At 44.3% G+C, this 19,478-nt stretch overlaps 1 protein-coding gene across 2 annotated transcripts in view; it reads left to right on the top strand.

Moving 5' to 3' along the window:
- Positions 1 to 19,478, top strand: part of RYR3 (ryanodine receptor 3) — a gene marked incomplete at both ends in the record, with an annotated part of 506,236 nt that overhangs the window by 354,933 nt on the left and 131,825 nt on the right. For both annotated transcript variants that reach the window (XM_084241349.1, XM_084241348.1), the window contains 5 exons: positions 1,726 to 1,999; positions 4,376 to 4,490; positions 6,027 to 6,156; positions 7,330 to 7,433; positions 9,923 to 10,058. In XM_084241349.1, coding sequence (XP_084097475.1) covers positions 1,726 to 1,999; positions 4,376 to 4,490; positions 6,027 to 6,156; positions 7,330 to 7,433; positions 9,923 to 10,058 — 759 coding nt within the window. The remainder of the gene's footprint in view (positions 1 to 1,725; positions 2,000 to 4,375; positions 4,491 to 6,026; positions 6,157 to 7,329; positions 7,434 to 9,922; positions 10,059 to 19,478) is intronic.

Below are 19,478 nucleotides of genomic sequence, written 5' to 3'. Positions count from 1 at the left end.
TGGGCTTACTGGGGACTTGTACTTTCAGGACCAGAAAACCCTATGTCCGGTCCTAGACTGTGTTTTTGTCTTGCTTTCTTTCTTTATGTAAAAATTAACTAGGAGAAATAGGAACTTTTACAAACGGCTGCTGAAGAACTCCAGAGAGAAGCTCAGCCTGGCCCATAAACATCTTCCCCACCAGAGGGTGCAGATATTATCTAACCAAACAGATACTAGTCAGCAATCCCTGCCTAGTGATATCTCTGAGGAACATCTTTTAACTCTCCTCCTCTCTGCCTTGGGTATCCTTTTTTTAAGTTTTTCAACTTCTCCCATCTGAACCTTGAACACTCACCGGGTTGGTAGACATAAAAGTAAGTGAAATTAATCCTTTACATCTAGATCTCTCCTGGAGCTTTAGCAACCAAATTCTATTTTTATATCTTTATGATGAGCCACGACTGCATGTAGAGCAGACATCTGTCATATATAGTGATGTGGAGGTTGAAAACTACGCTATTAGACATGGCACACGCTGTTGAAAGAGCCCATCTGAGTTTATTCCCAGTCCTTTTGCTGACAAACTTCCCTCAGCCCTGTCTTTATCACCAAGTCTGAATTAAGGTCCAAAGTGCCTTCCATACCTTGCGGGAATATGAGGGACAGAGCCAGACCTGGATGCAATTAAGATGCAAGAGCAGCATTCCTCAGCTCTGTCGCGGCACCTTCAGGAAGTACACATGGCATGGTGGGGAGGGGTAAGCAGTCCCTTCACAGCTATTCTGGAAGGTCCCTTTCTGCTCCACCCTCCACTCAGGGCCACTCCTCCCTTCTAATCTTTCCACGCGTCTTCTGGAACCATTTAGTCTAACCTCTGAAGCTCCCTCCAATGGTTTAAGTTCCACTTCAGCCATCTTTGCATTATTTCAGCAACCAGTTTGAACCCTGGGAAATTCTGAATTCAGAGAATTCTGGCCCTTTTCTCTCTTGCTGCTTGTGAAAGTGATCCAGGATGCAGTGGGCCAGCTCCTGGCAAAGACCCAGGGCAATGCTGGCAGTTTAGTGGGAGGTGGTCTGATGTCCAGCTACAAATGCTTCAGACCTAGGAATTCATTCACAGCCCACTTCTCTCCATCTGCTACAGTGTTTTATGTTCAGTTCCTTTAAGTTATTTTTCATAATTTCTTAATGGCTTGACTTAGTCAGTTTTTGATATGTCTGTGTTTAAAATACTTGGGGAGAGTGCCTGTGATGGAGAAATCCTAGCGCTTTGTATTGTTTTACTCTAAAGGGATAGATGCCAAGGTCACCTTCTCATGCCTTCCCCCACCTCTAGGTGCCCTTCAATCCTGTGGCCCTTGCACATAGCCCTATTTTAGTATTTATTACATTGCACTATATTATAAAATAAAGTTTGTTTCTTATAAAATCAAGATCTAAAGAACTGAGTCATATGCAGCCTGAAGACAAGGAGAGTATTGTCTTGAGTCTCCCTATTTCCAGCATTGAGTCAAACACCATGTAGTCAAAGCGGATAATTAGCAGTCTCAATTCAAATTGAGATATTCTTTTCTTGTCATATGGCTCATTCTGCTTCTCTGCATGTCACATCCCAACCTTAAATAAAGCATTTTTAACATTGGTAAACTAATGACATGTTTCATCATTGACGAAGTAACTGAGGACTCAGCGCTCCCTGAGCCAGGACAGCCACAGTACTGGTCCCTTCTGTTGCCCTTCTAGCCACACTGAAGGAGCTTGTCTCACAGACAATGATCTGCTGGGCCCAAGAGGACCAGATCCAGGATGCAGAGCTGATCCGGATGATGTTCAACCTGCTCCGCCGGCAGTACGACAGCATCGGGGAGCTGCTGCAGGCACTGCACAAGACCTATACCATCAGCCAGGCCTCTGTGAGTGACACCATCAGCCTGCTGGCCGCCCTGGGCCAGATTCGCTGCCTCCTCAGCGTCAGAATGGGCAAGGAAGAGGAGCTACTCATGATCAATGGGCTGGGGTAGGTCCAACACAGTGAAGGGCCAGTCTCTCAAAGAGCTTCCAGAGAGAAAACTGGTTTACTTTGATATAAGAATGTTCCAGAGTCAAAGTACATAAATCTGTGTGCCCTGTTCTTAATTTCACTCTTCATGGAATTATATCTTTGCCCAATCTTTGATAACCTGGAAGGGTAGGGTGCCTGCTACTCACAGTGACCCTTCGCCAGCAGTGTAGGGAGGGATCTTGAAGAAACACAGTTGTTTCGATTGAATCTATGAAAATATCACTAAGGAGGCAACCAAAATTTTCAGAGGAAAGGACATTGTGTTCAACCCAATATGCAAGTAGCCTTGTGAGCACTTGAACTTTTGACAGGAACTCTTCTGAGACTTCCCTCTGAAAATTGCCACCTGATCCTCCCTTTCTCAGGGCTCACCTAAAGAGCCACTTTGCCAGTTCTGTGAGACTTTACCCATAACAATAGCTTGTGGCTCTTCCTTAGAAGCCATGTTGTCAAAAAGACAGCATTTTACACATCAAAAAGATTTCCATTTATTTGGCAGCATAGCGCTTCCCTCTTGTGAATGAGAAAATGGAAGCCCAGGAAGGTTTACTGGCCAGCTGTGGTAGTACTTCCTACTGTCCAGCATGCCTTCCCACCACCCACGAGCCAGCAAACCAAAAGGACATTACTGAGACCCACAACAGAAACTTTGAGGATGGGATGAGGGAGGCGAAGTGTGCTTTCTTTCCTCTAATACATTTCCAAAGAGGAACTGTTCTTTGTGTATGTTATTGAAGCAACATTGGCCATGACATATGTTTCAGGTGTGCTACATTATAAATCAGCATCTGTATAGACTACGTTATGTTCTCCACCAAAAGTCTAGTTTCCATTCTTCACTGGAGCCCTTAGGCTCAATGTACCCACCCTCCTTCCCCTTCCTTTCTGATAACCACTATTTTGTTCTTTTTTTTTTATTTTATATATTTTACATCATTTTTCATTTTTGCACAATGTACGCATTTTCATCTTGGTTATATTCCCCATACAATTCCCACCCTCCTTATTTCGACCCTAATCCCTCCTCTTTCCCCTCCCCTCCCCCTGTAGTGTGTCTCTGGTTTATAGTAGCTTGTTGATATTGATTAAGGGTTTGTTTTGTTTTTGTTTTGTTTTGTTTTGTTTTGTTTTTTTGTGGGACCCTCGCTGGTGGCCAGGGAACGAACCAGCGCTGCAGAGGCTGCGGGCAGCCTCGCAGCCCAGCGCTCAACCGCTGCGCCACTGGGGAGGCCCTTGTGTCCTTTCTTTATCTTCCAGATATCAGTAAAATCATGCAGTGTTTGTCTCTGATTTATTTCGCTAAGCATAATACCATCTTGGTCTATCATCTTGTCACAAATGGCAGGATTTTCTCTTTTTTAGAGTTTAGTAATATCCCCGTGTATGCATACTACATTTTCTTTACCCAGTCATGCCAATGGGCACTGAGGTTGCTTCCAAGCCTGGGCTATTATAAATAATGCTACCGTAAATAGGGGGAGTGCTTATATCTCTTTGAATTGATATTTGCATTTTCTTTGGGACTCATGGAATTTCAAGGACTTATAAAAATGAAGAGACATCATGGTAACAGAAAAAGCTATAGGATTAGCCTGACCCCTGCCCTTCGTGTACTCACAGCAGCAGTAAAAAAACTGGTGGTGCCTCCTCCTGACAGCTGCAGCTAAAGGGAAGGGGCATGTGTAGAGGTGAGCACAGAGTTAGCACCATGCAAGGATTCACAGCCAAGTAACAGGCTGCTTCTGTATTTGAATTTGCCTGCAGCTTAATTATGTACATTTGCATTGAATGACTTAAATCTAATTGTTTTACGTACTGTTGTTGATAATTTCACTGATTTTTGAGGACAGCTGTCTACAAACATCATTGGTGCCTAATATACAATTGCCTTAAGAAAGAAGTACAGCCCTATCATTAAGAAAACTGAACTACATAGAGACATAGTTATAAGGACAAAAGAAAAAAATAGAGGACCCTGAATACATGGAAGAAGAGAAATCCAGTGAATTGGGCTGCCTCAAAACTCTAAAGGCCAAACATTGGAAGGAAATGTTTCAAAGAAAGAAAACAAGCAGTTAGTAGAAATAAAAGAGCACAAAGTCTTCCCATCTGCTAAAAAAGGCATCCCACATATATTGCAAGTGACCTAGCACCTTCTTAATTCTTTTCACCTTCACCCTATGTGTTTGTGCCTGTGTGAGTTCTTATCCCCGAATGGGAGGAAATAAGCAATAGGGATTAAGTTAGAAGATCAGTTCACAGGTTCACCAGGACTGTCCTCCTGGACTGAAATCAGCAAGTATGGATGTGTCTCTCTGATTCTTTCCCTAGAGACATAATGAACAACAAGGTGTTTTACCAGCACCCCAATCTCATGAGAGTCCTCGGCATGCACGAGACAGTGATGGAGGTGATGGTGAACGTGTTGGGTGCAGAGAAATCTCAGGTAATGCTATGGGAGACCTCATGCGGCCTGACCCCCAGCAGTGCATGTGAAATGGCTTGTTCACAACCACAAGGCCAGTGTCCATTGTCTCAGTGGCCCTCATGGGGAGAGGGAGGGCGTGCACCCAGCCAGGATGGAGCCAGAGGATGGGCCAGTGTGGAACGCAGCCAGAGTGAGAGCTCGAGCTCTGGGAGCACGGGGGCTTTCCTCCTCCTTCCACCTAGTTACTCAGCTGCTTGAGTCCCTTCTTGTACTCTGCACGTGGGCTCCTACCAAGATGGACTTCCTCTGGGTTTCACCTAGGCACCGGGTGTGTTCTGTGCTGTGTCAGGAGATAGCTGTGCTGAGGGGAGCGAGGTCTTAATAATGATCCTGGCAGTGTTCCCTCAGGAGTGTGTGTCCTCTGTGAGCCAAGCTTCTGGAGATGCAGGATCCCCTCGCTAGCCCCACCCACAGGCATCTGCTGTCAGGGGCGCTCCTGCAGCCCAGGCGGTACATTTGGGGACAGGACCCAACTGGGCGTTTGTCCAACTTGTCTACAGCCCTCCTTAGGGTTCAGTAGCTTCTGCAAGCAGTTGATGGGGTGTGTTTCCTAATATTGGAATTCCAGATTGCCAGGGTCTGAGGAGAACAGATGCCCCACTATTGACATGTAGGGGATGTGAAGGAAGACAGACACCCAGCTTACAGCCCTTCTCACACTCTTCCTTCTGATCTCTTGGGAAAGTGGACTCTCCAGAGGCCCCTGAGCTTCCACAGCTGGGAGACTATAGGTTTCAGAACCCTACTTCTTCCAGCACCCTTTGTAATTCTGAAGGGGACAAGCAAGGGCTTTCTGGGATCTTGAGCAAGGTTAACACCAACACCTTTTACTGAACATTATGGGATAGAAAATGAGACATAGTCAGGACCTGGGGATGCTTATCACATTGTTAAACAGAGGAGCCAAGCACAGTCAACAGTAATGTCAGCTGGCATCTCCACAATCAGCTCTCTGAGTCACATCCCAGGGCCATCAGCACCCACAGGGGAGCCCTTAGCAAGGAAAAAGGAATGGGGGAATCACTTCATGGCCCGAGAGGGCGATGCTCTTCTTCCCACAGCTGCAGGAGCCAGCCTGGACCCAGAAGACAGGCTTGATGTAGTGCTGGGTCATATTGTCTGTCACCCCTCATGTCCCTTTCTGAAGTTCCTGTCACAGACCTGCCCACCCGCCGCCAGTCAGAAATGCAACAATCCGCTATCGGTTATGCAAATTCCCGTGACATCCAAGCGTGACTGGGGTTCTTGTTTGACATTTATTTCCCTTCAAAGAAAGATCTTTCAGGAACTATGATGAACTCTCTCTGTTTTGGAAACCTTTACCCTCTGTCCCTCCTGTGAAGAGGTCTTGGAGTAAATGGGAAGGAAGGAGAAAAACTGCCTTCCAAACTTCCCGCCGCATTTGAGACTGCAGCCAAGGACCCTTCCAAGTCACTTTTCAGAAAGCCCTCGTGGTCGATTCTGTTCCTTGATGCTTCCTGCTTCTCCCTACAGATCGCGTTTCCAAAGATGGTTGCCAGCTGTTGCCGCTTCCTTTGCTATTTCTGCCGAATTAGCCGGCAAAACCAGAAGGCGATGTTTGAGCATCTAAGTTACCTGCTGGAAAATAGTAGTGTTGGCCTCGGTATGTCTCTTTAGAACTTCCATATTTGGGCTCAGAGGTCATACTCTCCCTACTGAGCACTTCAGAGGGGGAGGGAGAGAACCACACCACAGGCCCTTTGAAATACAGAAGGAATCCTGCCTGACCCAAAAACCAGCGAATACTGAGAGCCGACCTCTGCTCTCCAGCCTAAGGAGAGACCCTGCCACCAACCGGCACTGTGGACAGATCCACGCTGGTGTGGTCAGTTTTACCTCATCTCCCTTTGGGCCAGCGGCTCATGTTTATGAAATGCTGCCTGAGTTTATAGATCTAGCTTAGGGCTTCCCAGTCCACAGAGTCCCCCAGTCCACTCAGCTGACCAGGGAGCAGTGCTGATGACGCCAAGGTCGTGAGTCCTGTCCTCCCTTGGCAGGCTGGCTGCAGTGCCTGGACCATCAGCCCGCCAACGAGCGCACTGCTCAGCTGCAAGGCAGGCCAGGCTGGCCCAGAGCAGCTGTGCACTGCATAAATCTATCACCACCACTTCAAAAGCCACACTCGTGTATGTCTTACTCCACTGCTCTGAATGGAAGAGCAATTGGATGCCTTGGATATAAACCAGACTAATATCCAGGAGATGCAAATATATTCATGATACATGAAGCTCTGGGATCTCGGGATTCCTCTTTATTTTGTACAGCGCCAAGCTACCAACTTCTTTATAAAATGCCGCTTAATATTTTTCTTAATTCTAACCTAAGAGACAAAGGAACATCAAAGACAGCGTTGGTCACCTGATGTAACCATAGGAGCTAATGCTATTTGAGGCTGTTTTTAAACCTTAGGTGGTAGATTCGGTGAAATGGTCAAGTCACTTGAGCTTAGTGGGTCAAGGGACATCTATGTCTTGAATGATGACCAGATAGAAGCCCAACTAAGTTTCATGTAAGGAAAAACACTTGAACACACATGATCCTGGTTGAACCTGTGAACCGATTTTCTGACTAAATCCCCATCACGTGTGTAATGAGTGTGGGGACTGGGAGAGCTAACAGAGCTGCACTTCACCAAGTTGGGCCCGCCAGGCATGCGCAGAGAACAGGGATGTGGCCCAGGCTTGGTGTGTTTTCTGCCCTCTCCCAGTCATGTCTGTGTGCTGCAGCCTCTGTTGAGTGCTGGTGGCTCCTTGCTGCCTCTTGCCTCTTTCCTCAGCCTCCCCGTCAATGAGGGGATCCACCCCGCTGGATGTGGCAGCTTCCTCTGTGATGGACAACAATGAGCTAGCGCTGGGCTTGGAGGAACCAGACCTTGAGAAGGTAACTGGCCCTGGGGAGGCAACGCGCTTGCTCTCTCCTGCCTATAGTACAGCCAAATGAAAGAAAAGCAGGCCAAGGGCTAGGATTCTTCAAATAACCGCTTCAGCACATGACAGAAATGTGGGAGAATGTGAGTAACTGGAACAGCACAATAATTATAACCAGAGCATCTCCTGTGGGTAGGGACAGCCAGTTTCGCAGACATGGGTAGGTGGACTCTGTACTGCTTGCCTGTGGAGACCCAGCCTCAGTGGTCCACAAGGTGACCACCAGCACCTGAGGGTTCTGCTAAAGTTCTGTGTTCCTGAATATATAAATGTGCATGCTAAAGACAGAGGCATGATGGAAAACTCTGCAATCAGTATAAAGGTAACGAATGCTCACACATGTCCTCTCCATGGATAAGTAAGACTCAGCTGAGCTGGGGACTGCGCTCCTGGCCAGGGGAATGAGCAGGACTGATGCAGCTCACTGACACCCTGTCCTTCCCATCTTGGGGCTATCTATGACTGACCAGATGACAGGGGCACCCTCTGAGTGTGGAGAATCTCCGTCTAGTGGAGGGAGAGGGTGCCGGGCAAGTCCAAGGTCATCCCCTGTGGAGTGGGTTTGAGTTAAGCACACCTCACCCTGACAGGGGTGGGGAATGCGACTCAGAAATGTGATGAGTCGCTAATCATCCTCATTATTGGGAACAGTATGCCCGGAAAGTTTGAGATTCAGGAAGGAGAGGGCGGCGTACTCGAAAACAGAAAGTTGGGAATAGTTGGAGCACAGATTACTTGGGAGGATTCGGTGTTACAATTACTATCAACAGCAGAAGTTCCTACTCCTCCAGAGTCACAGTGTGCTGGCCCTACTCTGCAGTAATTCGTGTGACCCTCAGAACCTGGCCTATCATTATTGCCCCTGTAATAGGTAGGAAAGTGGGGTGCAAAGAGATTAGGTAACAACCTCAGTGTCATGGGGTTTGTAAGTATCAGAGCCAGGATTCAAAAAAGTTGTACTCCGGAGGCCATGCTTTGGCCTGTGTCATAGGGCCTCACCATGGAGCTAAGAGTGGTGGAGACCATAGGGGGCTTGAAACAGAGAAGTGACACAAGGCTCTTGGGAAGGGAGTGACGAAGGCCCCAGTTTCTCCCTTCTGTGGATCCCAGCAGCAATCAGCCTCCTTCACACATGCAAACACAGAGGCACTTATTTTCCTGGCCAGTGAATTGCCCTGGACATGTAACTCTGAGAATTCACACTCATTCCTACTTTCACTCATGTTTTTCTTGACTTAAGAAGGAAAAATGTGATCTAATGAATCCAAGTCTGAGTTTTGACTTAGATTCATCATTCTTACAAAATAATAATGACTCAGAGTATTTTATATCAGCAAATACATGCTTTGGTTGAAAACCCTCTGCACCTACTGTGTGTCAGGCTCTGGGGACTGAAAAATGAAAAAGACACCATTCTTGACAGATAGCAATCTGCCCTACAGTGGATCCCCATCTCCTCCCTGTCGTCATGAAACCGCAACGCTTGGGTGAGAATCACAAATGCATCTCAAGCAAAGGTCTGTTCACCGGGGTTTTAGCCTGACACCGTCTAAAATGCAGGCAGATTCTAAACTATTCTGCAGGACCACAGAACTGAGACCTTGTAAGAGGTGCCTCATAACCCAGAAGCAAAGGAGCGCTCCCAGGCCTCATCCTGTGGCGTGGCCTCTTCACCAGCCACTGCAATCTTTACATCTGGGCTTTTGACTTAGGATAACACTTGTGGATGGGAAACTTGAGTAGGGACCCCTGAGGAGTCAAGAACCTATTCAGGGCCTCCCTGGTGGTGCAGGGGGTTTAGGCGCAGCCTATGAGACTGTCCGCAGCCACTGTAGCACCAGTTTGATCCCAGGCCAGGGAACTGCCCACATGGTGCAGCAGACCTCTTCTGTCTCACCCACTGCTCCCCTCAGCAGTGTACTTCAGTTAATCCGCCTATTCTGTTCCCCACTCTGTCTCTGGTGAATCCTCCCACTCCACCCTCACACCACTGGCCTATACCCCAGTTCTTGTATGCATAAATAAATAAATCTTTAAAAAAAAAAAAAACCATTCAGTGACTGAATTTTTGAAATGCCATAACCAAAGGAACATGGGTAGCCTAGACTCACCTTAACCTCCCCCAGAGGCGCCCCAGTTAAACCTACTTTTCAGCGGCAGCTTCCTCCTGCTGGAAGTGGGCAAGCCAAGGAACTGACAACTCAAGGTGCATTCCTGCATGACTGCACTAATTAGTCTTGCCAATTACTTGGAAACAAAAATGTGTTGGTGATTCTGAAGTCAAGCCTACTGAGTTATTGCCTTTTAAAGTCTTGTACTCTCTCTAGCACCTAGGAAAATACAAAGACTTCAGTTTGCAGAATTTTGCAGACCTTACAGCTATCTCATTAAAAAAAAAAACAACTTGGGCACTTTTGTAAGTAACTTCTCTCTTCTTGGCAGGTGGTGACCTATTTGGCAGGCTGTGGCCTCCAGAGCTGCCCTATGCTTCTGGCCAAAGGATACCCTGATGTTGGCTGGAACCCCATTGAAGGGGAGCGCTACCTGTCCTTCCTGAGGTTTGCCGTCTTCGTAAACAGTGAGTCCCCAGTTTTCCATGCCTTTCAGACCTAGGATGGCATAATCAGGGGCAAAAAAATAATCCTTTGCATTGCTTCCTATCCATCAATGGCCTACATTCTATGGGTAGGGGCGGCTGGCCGAAAAATCTTATGGAAAATCAAGCTAAACAACTGTGAAAAGTGGAGTCCAGTGGAAAGAGTTTTAAACTCTTAGTTGAGATCTAGCAAGAAGCTCACTGCATGGGCCCGGGCTTGTTGGGTGGATGAATGAAATCAAGAATGTCTGATTAGCTATCAAAGATCATTAAACTCCCTGTAGAAAAATTATTACAGTAACCCTAAAGAGTATTCTTAATATAAGTCATCTCCCATTTATAATGAATTCCAAGTCTACAAAAATTCACCAGTATCATGTATGGAAAATTGTATGAAATAAATCGGCTCCTTTCTTGACAATGTACCTTATCTCCGAAGATTGTTAGGTACTGACCACTTATATTTACAATGTAGTTATGATCCTTCCCCCTTCTCCCAGTTTGGAGGTGCAAGCTGCCCAATCCAGCTGAGTTGGTTCAATGATTGTGAGGAGGGATGGCAACTAGTAAGCAATTGTGCCAGTTGTCCCAAGTATGAGCATTTATCTCAAAATATATTGACATAATATGATCACTATATTCCTATGTGCTTTTCTTGTTATCGAACTCCAGCCCCCCCCCCGACTTGCTTACTTTCCTATACTTTAATGTGTTCTATTGTTAATATCTGAAAGGCTTCCATTGACCTAGATTGTCTTTCCCTCACTGGGTCACACACCTTGAAATGTCTGTGTTTTGTTCCCTGGGACTCATCCAGCCAGGTTCTTAGTCATGTCTTCTGCTCCCCTCTGTGGATTCTTCACCCATCCCTCCTACCTGTTCATCGCCAGCACTGCTGAACCCCATATTTTCATTTGAGGCTAATTTTCACAGTTCTTACTATCCAAATGATGATGTGTCCAGAATTAACGCAGTTATTATGATAAGAAAGAGACATATTTTTGTAAAGTGGACTTTAAGGTTCACCAAATCATATAAATAGACTAGATGACGCAAACCGGATCAGGGAAGGACAAATTTATTCATCTTGACCACCTTCATAGTCAAGATCAGAGCTTAATGAGTCATTTAAGGGGACTGTCCAAATGAGTTAGGAAAGAAAATTCACTGTCCATGTTCCTGTATAGATGCCCAAGTCCTAACATTTGTTTATGTTTCTTAGATATGACCATACTGAACTAAACTCAAGACCAATGTGTTTAATCTGCTCCCTCCCCTTGCTTTCAGGTTATTTTATGCCTTTTTAACATTGTCTGCTGCGCAACTCAAGCATGCAACAAGTTCTAGAATATTGGCCCATTAGTAGGAAGTTATTCGAATTTTAATTTTATGTTTGTTATGTCTCTATAACATAAAGGTCACATTTGTTTTTGGCAAATGATGTTAACTTTTGCTTTCAAAGAATTTGCAGCCTAGTAACTGGAGTAGACATACACAGACACTGCCATAGTACAGTGGAGTAAGGCAGGGCAGAGCTAAAGGGCTTCACTGGGGAAGTCACAGTCTGTCGAGAAGATCAGAAAATGCGTCATGGAGGAGGTGATGCTTAGGGATGAGCTTTCAAGGGTCAAGTTTCCAGATGCAGAGACACAAAGGAAGGGACCCTATTGGGGTGCAGCGTCAGAAGTGGCCTGAAGGCTAAAGCGTTCTGTGCTTTGCAAATACGTCCCCTGTCAGTTCAGAGAATAACATAGATACAGATAGAGTGGCAGTGGTAAAGGATGAAGTGTAGAAGGTGGGCAGGCTGCCAGAACTTAAATACCAAGCTGAAAAGTTTAGTTTTGATTCATTATGCAGAGAAGTGGGAAACCCTTTTAACAGAAGAGTGACTTATGGGAACGGCTGGGAACTCCTGTGCCCAGGTGAGGACAACAAGCTTCTGAATTATAATGGTGATAGTAGGAGTGGAATGGAGGAGATAAATTTAGAAGAAATTATGGAGACAGAACTTATACAAACAAGTAGTAATAATTATGGTGCTGGGCCTAGATGTGTTGAGAGAAAAGAACAGAAATCACATTGAAATTTAGAGTTTGAAGGGCAGAAAGAAAAGAAATAGGGTTGTCAGAAGGAGAAAATGATTGGAGATGGAAAATTATGCTTTGGCCTGGTTCGGGTCCCGCTGATCTTGCGGTGTGTGCCCCAAATAGATATCCCATATTGGGACTATCAGATAAGATGAATCAACAGATTAGGACTACATAGATTTGCTGACCATCTATAGTTGAAATAGTGAGAGTAGAGTTTTCAGAAGGCAGCATGAAAAAGACAGCTCTAAGAGCTGTAAAAAAGAAAGAGAATGAAAAAGAAAGTATGAAAAAGAAAGAGAATCTTTTTGACCATCTAAAGGAGGAGAAAGAATGTCTCAATCACAGCACAGTGATATGGAAGCTTCTGGACTAGAGGATGGAGTATCTTAGGTGCAAATATGCTGCTTTTGCTTACTATGTGAGTTTAAGTAAGTTCCTGAAACTTCACTAGCCCCATGCTTTCTTACATGTACATAAAGCAGAGGTGATAGTAATAGTATGTACCTTAAGTGTTACTGTGTTGCTTAAATGAAGTAATCCATGGAGAACTTAGATTTACAGCACCAGAAACAATGAGCTTGCAGTCATGTGAGATGTCATTGCTGTTCTTGATTCTTGGACGAGCATTGAGACATCTGAAACGGAAAGACTATATAAATAGATTCCTTGGAATTGCAAAGCCCTTTGTAAGTCTTTGTCTTGGAGGTGATTGAAAAGTACTTCCTGGCTACTCTTGTGGCCTCAGCTCAGCAGTAGATGACAAAGGTGTTATGGTTGATAATGGAAAATGATGGGCTTGTTGATGGTGGATGATGATGGATGATGGTGAGTGATGGACGATGATCTGGTAATGTTGGGAGTGGAAGGGTGATGAGGGCGATGGTTGCGAATGATAGTTGGGAAGGGGACAGTGGGTAGTAACTGGTGGGTAATAATGATAAAGATAATGGGATGTGATGGTTGTGTGGTGGTCATGGTGGGTTTTGGGGTGATTACAGAGCATGGTGGTTAGTGATGGTAGCTGTGGTGACTATGGATTGTGGGCTGTGATGAGTGATGCTGGGGTGGGCATAGTGATGGTCATGATGGTGGAATATGAGGGCTGGGTGGTGGACGGTCATAGAGAGTCACAGGAGCAACTGGTAGGTGGTGGTGAGTGATGATGGAGATGGTGACAGTGGGTAGTAGGATGGTAGTGGTGATGGCAACAGCTAACACTGGCATTCACCCAATGCTCAGCAGTGTTTGAACACTTTTACACGTATTAACTTATACAACTCAATTGCACAGGGACAGCTACATTCCTTGTTTTATATATAAAGACACTTTGAGAATTAACTACATTGCCCAGAATCATACAAATAGGAGCATGTAAAGCCAGGATTTGAAGCAATGCAGTTTGGCTCTAGAGATGAAACCTTATTCAATTTATTATGTTGGGGATGTCTCCTAATCAACAATGGGAAACAACATTCTCTCCCTTGAGTTTGTCAAAAATTGTGACATTTAATCACTGGTGCTAATGTTTTTTGAAAAAAATTTTTTAAACCAAATCAAAAGTTCTTGCTATATGAAAATAACAGAATTGGAAAATCGTTTCCAATGTTATTTTACTAGTCTCTCTTAATGTTTGTATTACATCTTCTTAAACAAGATTTGCCTCTCAAAGAACCTCTGGAAGCATAAAATTTTCTACACTTTATTTCTACAAGCTGTCTAGGATGCGTTGGGTTGTGTTTAACTCTGGAAATAATTAAGTTGAGAATCTTCTATTTTCCCAGCAGTTGCAAACTATCACCACTCCAGACACAGACATGTTGATGAATCCTTTCCTAGGGTAGATTCCAAGAGAGAAAAGATTTCTTACTAATCCATAAGAAGGGAAAAGCTACTCTGTGATTCCTTTAAATTTTTTAAGTGTTTGATGTATCATCCCCGGGCTACAAACTTAACTGTGAAGAATACACTATCTCTTAGTTTTGCCAAATCTGTTTTCTTAAGCAGACGTATCTGCATAAGTGATCGTAACAGGAATCCATCACTGAACATGTGCTAAGTGTGTGAGAGACTGTGAGAAGTGCCAGTAGACATTCTCTACAAGTTCTGCAGTAAATTTACTCACAGGTCAAAGCATGAAACAGAACACACCTAAGTAGATTTATCAGAAATAGACATGGAATCATTCAAAGCCCTGTAATCAGTCATACCTGCCTATGTGGTACCTGTTGGCTGTCAGGAATCACAGCGCTTGCTGTGATCTGGTAGAGTGAATCTAGGACTACCTAGGAAGAAGGCAAGTGTTGAATAACATCTTGAAGAAATAAATGAACAGTTTATTTTTCTTATTTATTGTCTTACATCGTTGTTTATTTTTGTACAGTAATTGGTTTTTCCCCTCAGGTGCAGTCCCCATAGTTCTCCCACCACCAGAGCACCCGAGATCCATCACCCCAGTCCCTTGTGCTCTTCCCTCCCCTGTTTTGAGCCCCTTCCCTCCCCCAAATGGACATAGTTTGACAGTAATATAGGGAGAACATACAGGGACCCCTGAGTTGGGAGACATATTTTTTTTAGGATATGTCGATTATATCTAAGTACAACTGGGGGTGGAGGGGGAATCTTTTATGGTTAATAATATAAAGTAACATGTTCACTTTTCAGGGCATGGTCAATACAGATGCTTAAAATAATCAGCAGGATCACTTCTGTCTTTGTATTCTTGTTTTCAGAGTCAGAACCTCTGTAGTAGCCACTCTTCAGTGTGGTTGATACTCAAGACTGGGGATGGTTAGAATTAAAATGTCTAAGATGTTGTTCTTGTTCTGAAATTTATAACAGAGTTATAAAGACTCCACAAACTTTTAAAAAAAATAACAGTAAAAGACTTAAACAGCAGCTGAAGACAATGATGAAGAGCATCACAACGCCGCCCTCAGGAGCCATGTCAGGGAGGGAGCGAGAGGAGAAGGCAGATGGTGAGGAACACTGGAGACATCTGGCAGGGGCTGGGCGCTTCAGGTCTGTGTCAGCCTGCTCTCTGATGGCTCCGTAAGGGCAGTCTCTTCTGCCTCACCTTCTTCCTTCTCCCACTGGCCCTTCTTGAATCTCTGTTCTTGAGAAGGGGGAGGAAATTGGCCAGTGGGGCCAGGTCAATGTCTGAGAGAGACAAGGGAAAGGAAATATGAGTCACCTATAAAATGATGAAACAGCAACAACACAAGCAATAAAAAGTAAAGGACTCAAAGAAGTCGATGGTAAACCAGTGCCCAGAGCTCCAAAATAAGGCTCAGGCCCTCTTCTTTTTACTCAATAGAATCACTCCACAGCCGCTCACCTCATGGCTCCCTGCGGGGTCCCCACGTGATGCTGGCTGAGCGTCTTGGCAGTGGGCCCACATGCCCACATGCACACATCCATGATTTCTTTATCAGTCCAATTATTGATAAAAATGGTAAATGAAGCCTGAAACCTGGATTAAAATGGTGGATTTTATCTGCAGTATTAAAGCAGGACAAAAAACTGCTTTATCAACATGATTTATGCAGAATGCCAGTATTATGAGCCTCATGCTCGTCACAAATTGATTTTCATTTGCTCAGTGAGAATGGCCATATCTCACAGGTGAACTTGATCAATTCTGACTCAGTTCTGACTCCAGATTTCAATCTTGCTTAAGTTTTATTTCACCTATTTCGTGAAAAAGTCATGTGGGCCCAAACAGTAGTCACATGAGCAAAGTTTTATCATAATTCTGAGTTAAATACCAGTCTCTAAAATTCCTGGGCTGTGCCTGCATGATTTCATTCAGTCTGTTGACTTTTAATTCTACATAAATGCTGGTTATCCCCCAAATGTAACTTCTACCCTTGTCCTATTCCCTGAATCCCAGACATGTGTATCCAGCTGCCTATTTAATATTTCTACTTGGAGGTTAAATAAGCATCTCAAATTATGTACCTCTTAAGATGGAATTTGCAATTAATAACTCCAAACCTGTTCTCCTAAATTCCCCATCTCCCTAAACTAGCACCACCAGCTTTTCAGATACTCAAACTTTATATGGAACCCTTGATTAAACCTTGTCCCTTATCCCCAATGCAGTCCACTAATTTTTTTTTTAATGTCTAAAAGATATCTGAAATCTATCTACTTTTCTTCATCTCCCTGGCTCATCCTACTCTATCTGCTGCAGTTGCATAGGAGCTGATGTCCCTGTTTCTGTTCTCATCCCATATCAGTCAGTCTCTGCTGCTAAACAAATAACTTTGTAATTTTGTTGGCATAATATAAAAGATATTATTCACACATCTATAAGATAATGGGGACATTCTTCAGCAGTTATTAGGATCTACTGGGGTGTTTCTATTCAACTCTAGTTTCTGGGGTCTAGACTTAACTGTTTTCACTACTTATCCACTATTCCTAGATCAGTGACTATGTGGGTTCAATAAATGGTTGAGTTAGTAACCAAATGGGCAAACAGTCCCTGGTTTTCTCCCTCTCCTGTTATGGTAGCTCACTGATACCTCTCCAGATCCTGCCTCTGAAGGTTAGAAGGCCTTAAGAAGGCCTCCCCGGCAGCACAGTGGTTGAGCGCTGGGCTGAGAAGCTGTCCACAGCCTCTGCAGCGCCAGTTTGATCCCAGGCTGCTGGCGAGGGTCCCACATGGTGCACAGACCTCTCCTGCCGCACCCACTGCTCCCCTCAGCAGTGGATTTCATCAGTCTGCCTGTTCTGCTCCCCACTCTGGCTCTGGTGAATTCTCTCACCCTCCCACGCTTCTGACTGTACCCAGCACTTGTACAAATAAATAAATAATTTTAAAAAAAAAAAGAAGGCCTTAAGAGAGAAGAGATCATACATCCTAATCACTTGTGGTGACTTGGCTTGTGTAAACTGACTACCATGATATTAAAGTTGGCACTCACTAAAGGTACCAAGGTATTGGGTTCTGGCCATCACCTCACATTTGTAATTTTCTAAATTAACTAAATGAGAGTATTTCTAGACCCATCTGTACTAGGCCCCAGTTTATTTCTTAGTGTACTGGGACTTGATTGTGACTATACTCTTGTCTTCAGGAAAAACTGTCTGAAGAAATGGACAACCAAGCCCTTATAAACAAAAGCTGAAAATTGACCTGGTGTGCAGTGATGGACAGTCAACCTCAGCTTTTTATCCAATCATTTCCTGTCACTACCTTGAGTCTCAATGGAGTATATTCACCTAGTCAAAAATTATTTTTGAACGCCTCTTATATGCCAGATGTTAACAAGATGCTTGAAGTTACAGGGTTAGACAATTCAGATTTAAAGCCCTATCCTTATCAAATATACAGTCTAATGAGAAAAAACAGACACAAATAGGTGCAGACAGTTCATTAATTACATTTGTGTTCAATGCTTAAAGGAAGAGCATGGTATATATATAGGAGGACCAGGCCCTCTGGCTTCTTAGTTTAAGCTGGTCTGAAGGATAAAGTGGAGTTACCTAGGCCAAGGGGATGAGAAGAGCACCTTCCAGGCTAAAGACTTAAAACAAGAACAGTAGTTAGAATATAAATAGTAGCCGAAGCAGTGGACTGAACACAAAATCATTGCACCCCTACTATCATCCCTGAATTGAGAATACCTCCTTTAGGGTAAAATGGGAAACAATCATCCCCATTTCCATCCAACTTCTCAGGAATGTTGAAAAGAAAGTAATAGCAAAGGGCCTCCCCCCTGGTGGCGCAGCGGTTGAGCACTGGGCTGCGAAGATGCCCGCAGCCTCTGCAATGCCGGTTCAGTTCCATCCCCAGCCGCTGGTGGCGAGGGTCCCACATGGCGCGACAGACCTCTCCTGCTGCCCGCTGCTCCCCTCAGCAGTGTATTTCGTCGCTCTGCCTGTTCTGCTCCCCACTCTGGCTCTGGTGAATTCTCTCACTCTCCCACACTTCTGACTGTACCCAGTGCTTGTATAAATAAATAAATAAATCTTAGAAAAAGAAAGTAACAGCATGAAGACAGTGTTAGTAGTCTTTGAAGAAAGACACTGAACATTCACACTGTTAAGTTCATTATTCACTTTGGAACTCAAGAAGAAATATTGTTGTTAGCCCTTAGGCAAAACGAGTTTCCTTCAGATGTCTCTCTCCCTTGAAAAATGGCCCCAAGGTCAATATTCAGCTTCCCCATAGTGAATCCGATTGGCAGTCCAACTTGCTGAGCTACAGGTAATTAGGACCAGAACGTTCTATTCACGGTGTCCTCGCTAATGTGTGTAGCCTTTGGAAATTCGTTTCCTTGGTGTCCTCTCTAATTAGCAGCTGTGGTTGCACTTCAGTTTTTTCTCTTTCAGGGTGCCCTTTGCATCCTCCAGAGATATCCACAATTCAGTAATCAAGAGATGGCTTCCTGGGTCAGTTATAGAAGCCAACCTAATTAGCTTGGATTTGAAGGCCTAAGGCTTTGATAAAATAAGGCTAATTTGGCAAATGAATTTTAGCGGCACTCTCAACATAGGACTCATAGTTTCATTTTTCTGACTCTGTTGCCCATTGTCCTCCGTGTCCCATCAAACTCCATGGTGCTGATCACCAGAAGCATTAAGCAGGACTCAGCATGCTGGTAAATACTATGGCTGACCCACAAGTTCTTGCATCCTGAGAACTGAAAGAATCCCAGTGCACTATTTAAATGAGCATAATTAATGGGGTTGTTTTCACCTCATTTTTTTTTATAATAAATTTTATTGTTATATTCCCCATACAATTGCAGCCCCCCCATTCTGACCCCAATCCCTCCCCTCCCGCCCCCGCCCCCCTAAAAGTGTCTCTGGTTCATAGTTTTTTGTTGATTTTGATTTTCACTTTCTTATAGTTATTCATTTTCCTGGTCCCTTATTTAAGTTTTCTAGATTCCTGCTATGAGTGAGACCATCCGGTATTTTTCTTTTTCTTTTTGGCTTATTTCGCTGAGCATGATCCCTTCCAGTGCCATCCATGTTGCTGCAAATTGCATGTGTTTATCTTTTTTGAATGCTGAGTAATATTCCTTGGTGTATATGGACCACATCTTCTTGATCCAGTCATCTATTTTTGGGCATTTGGGTTGTTTCCAAAGCTTAGCTATTGTAAACAGTGCTGCTATAAACATAGGGGTGCAGGTGTTCTTTGGAATTGATGTTTCTGTGTTTTCACCTCATTTTTGATGCTTAAAATCTCAAACTTTTAGCTTCATTATTCTCATAATGAAAAATGGCAGTTGAGCCATCAGCACTACCTGCTAAGCTATAGGGGCCAACAATATTCAAAAGTAATGAACTGTGAGTT

The sequence above is a fragment of the Talpa europaea genome, assembly GCF_964194135.1.
Source record: "Talpa europaea genome assembly, chromosome: 8".
Classification (NCBI taxonomy): Eukaryota; Metazoa; Chordata; class Mammalia; order Eulipotyphla; family Talpidae; genus Talpa; species Talpa europaea.
Note: the sequence above shows the minus strand (reverse complement) of the source record. Positions and strands in the feature narration are given on the sequence as shown.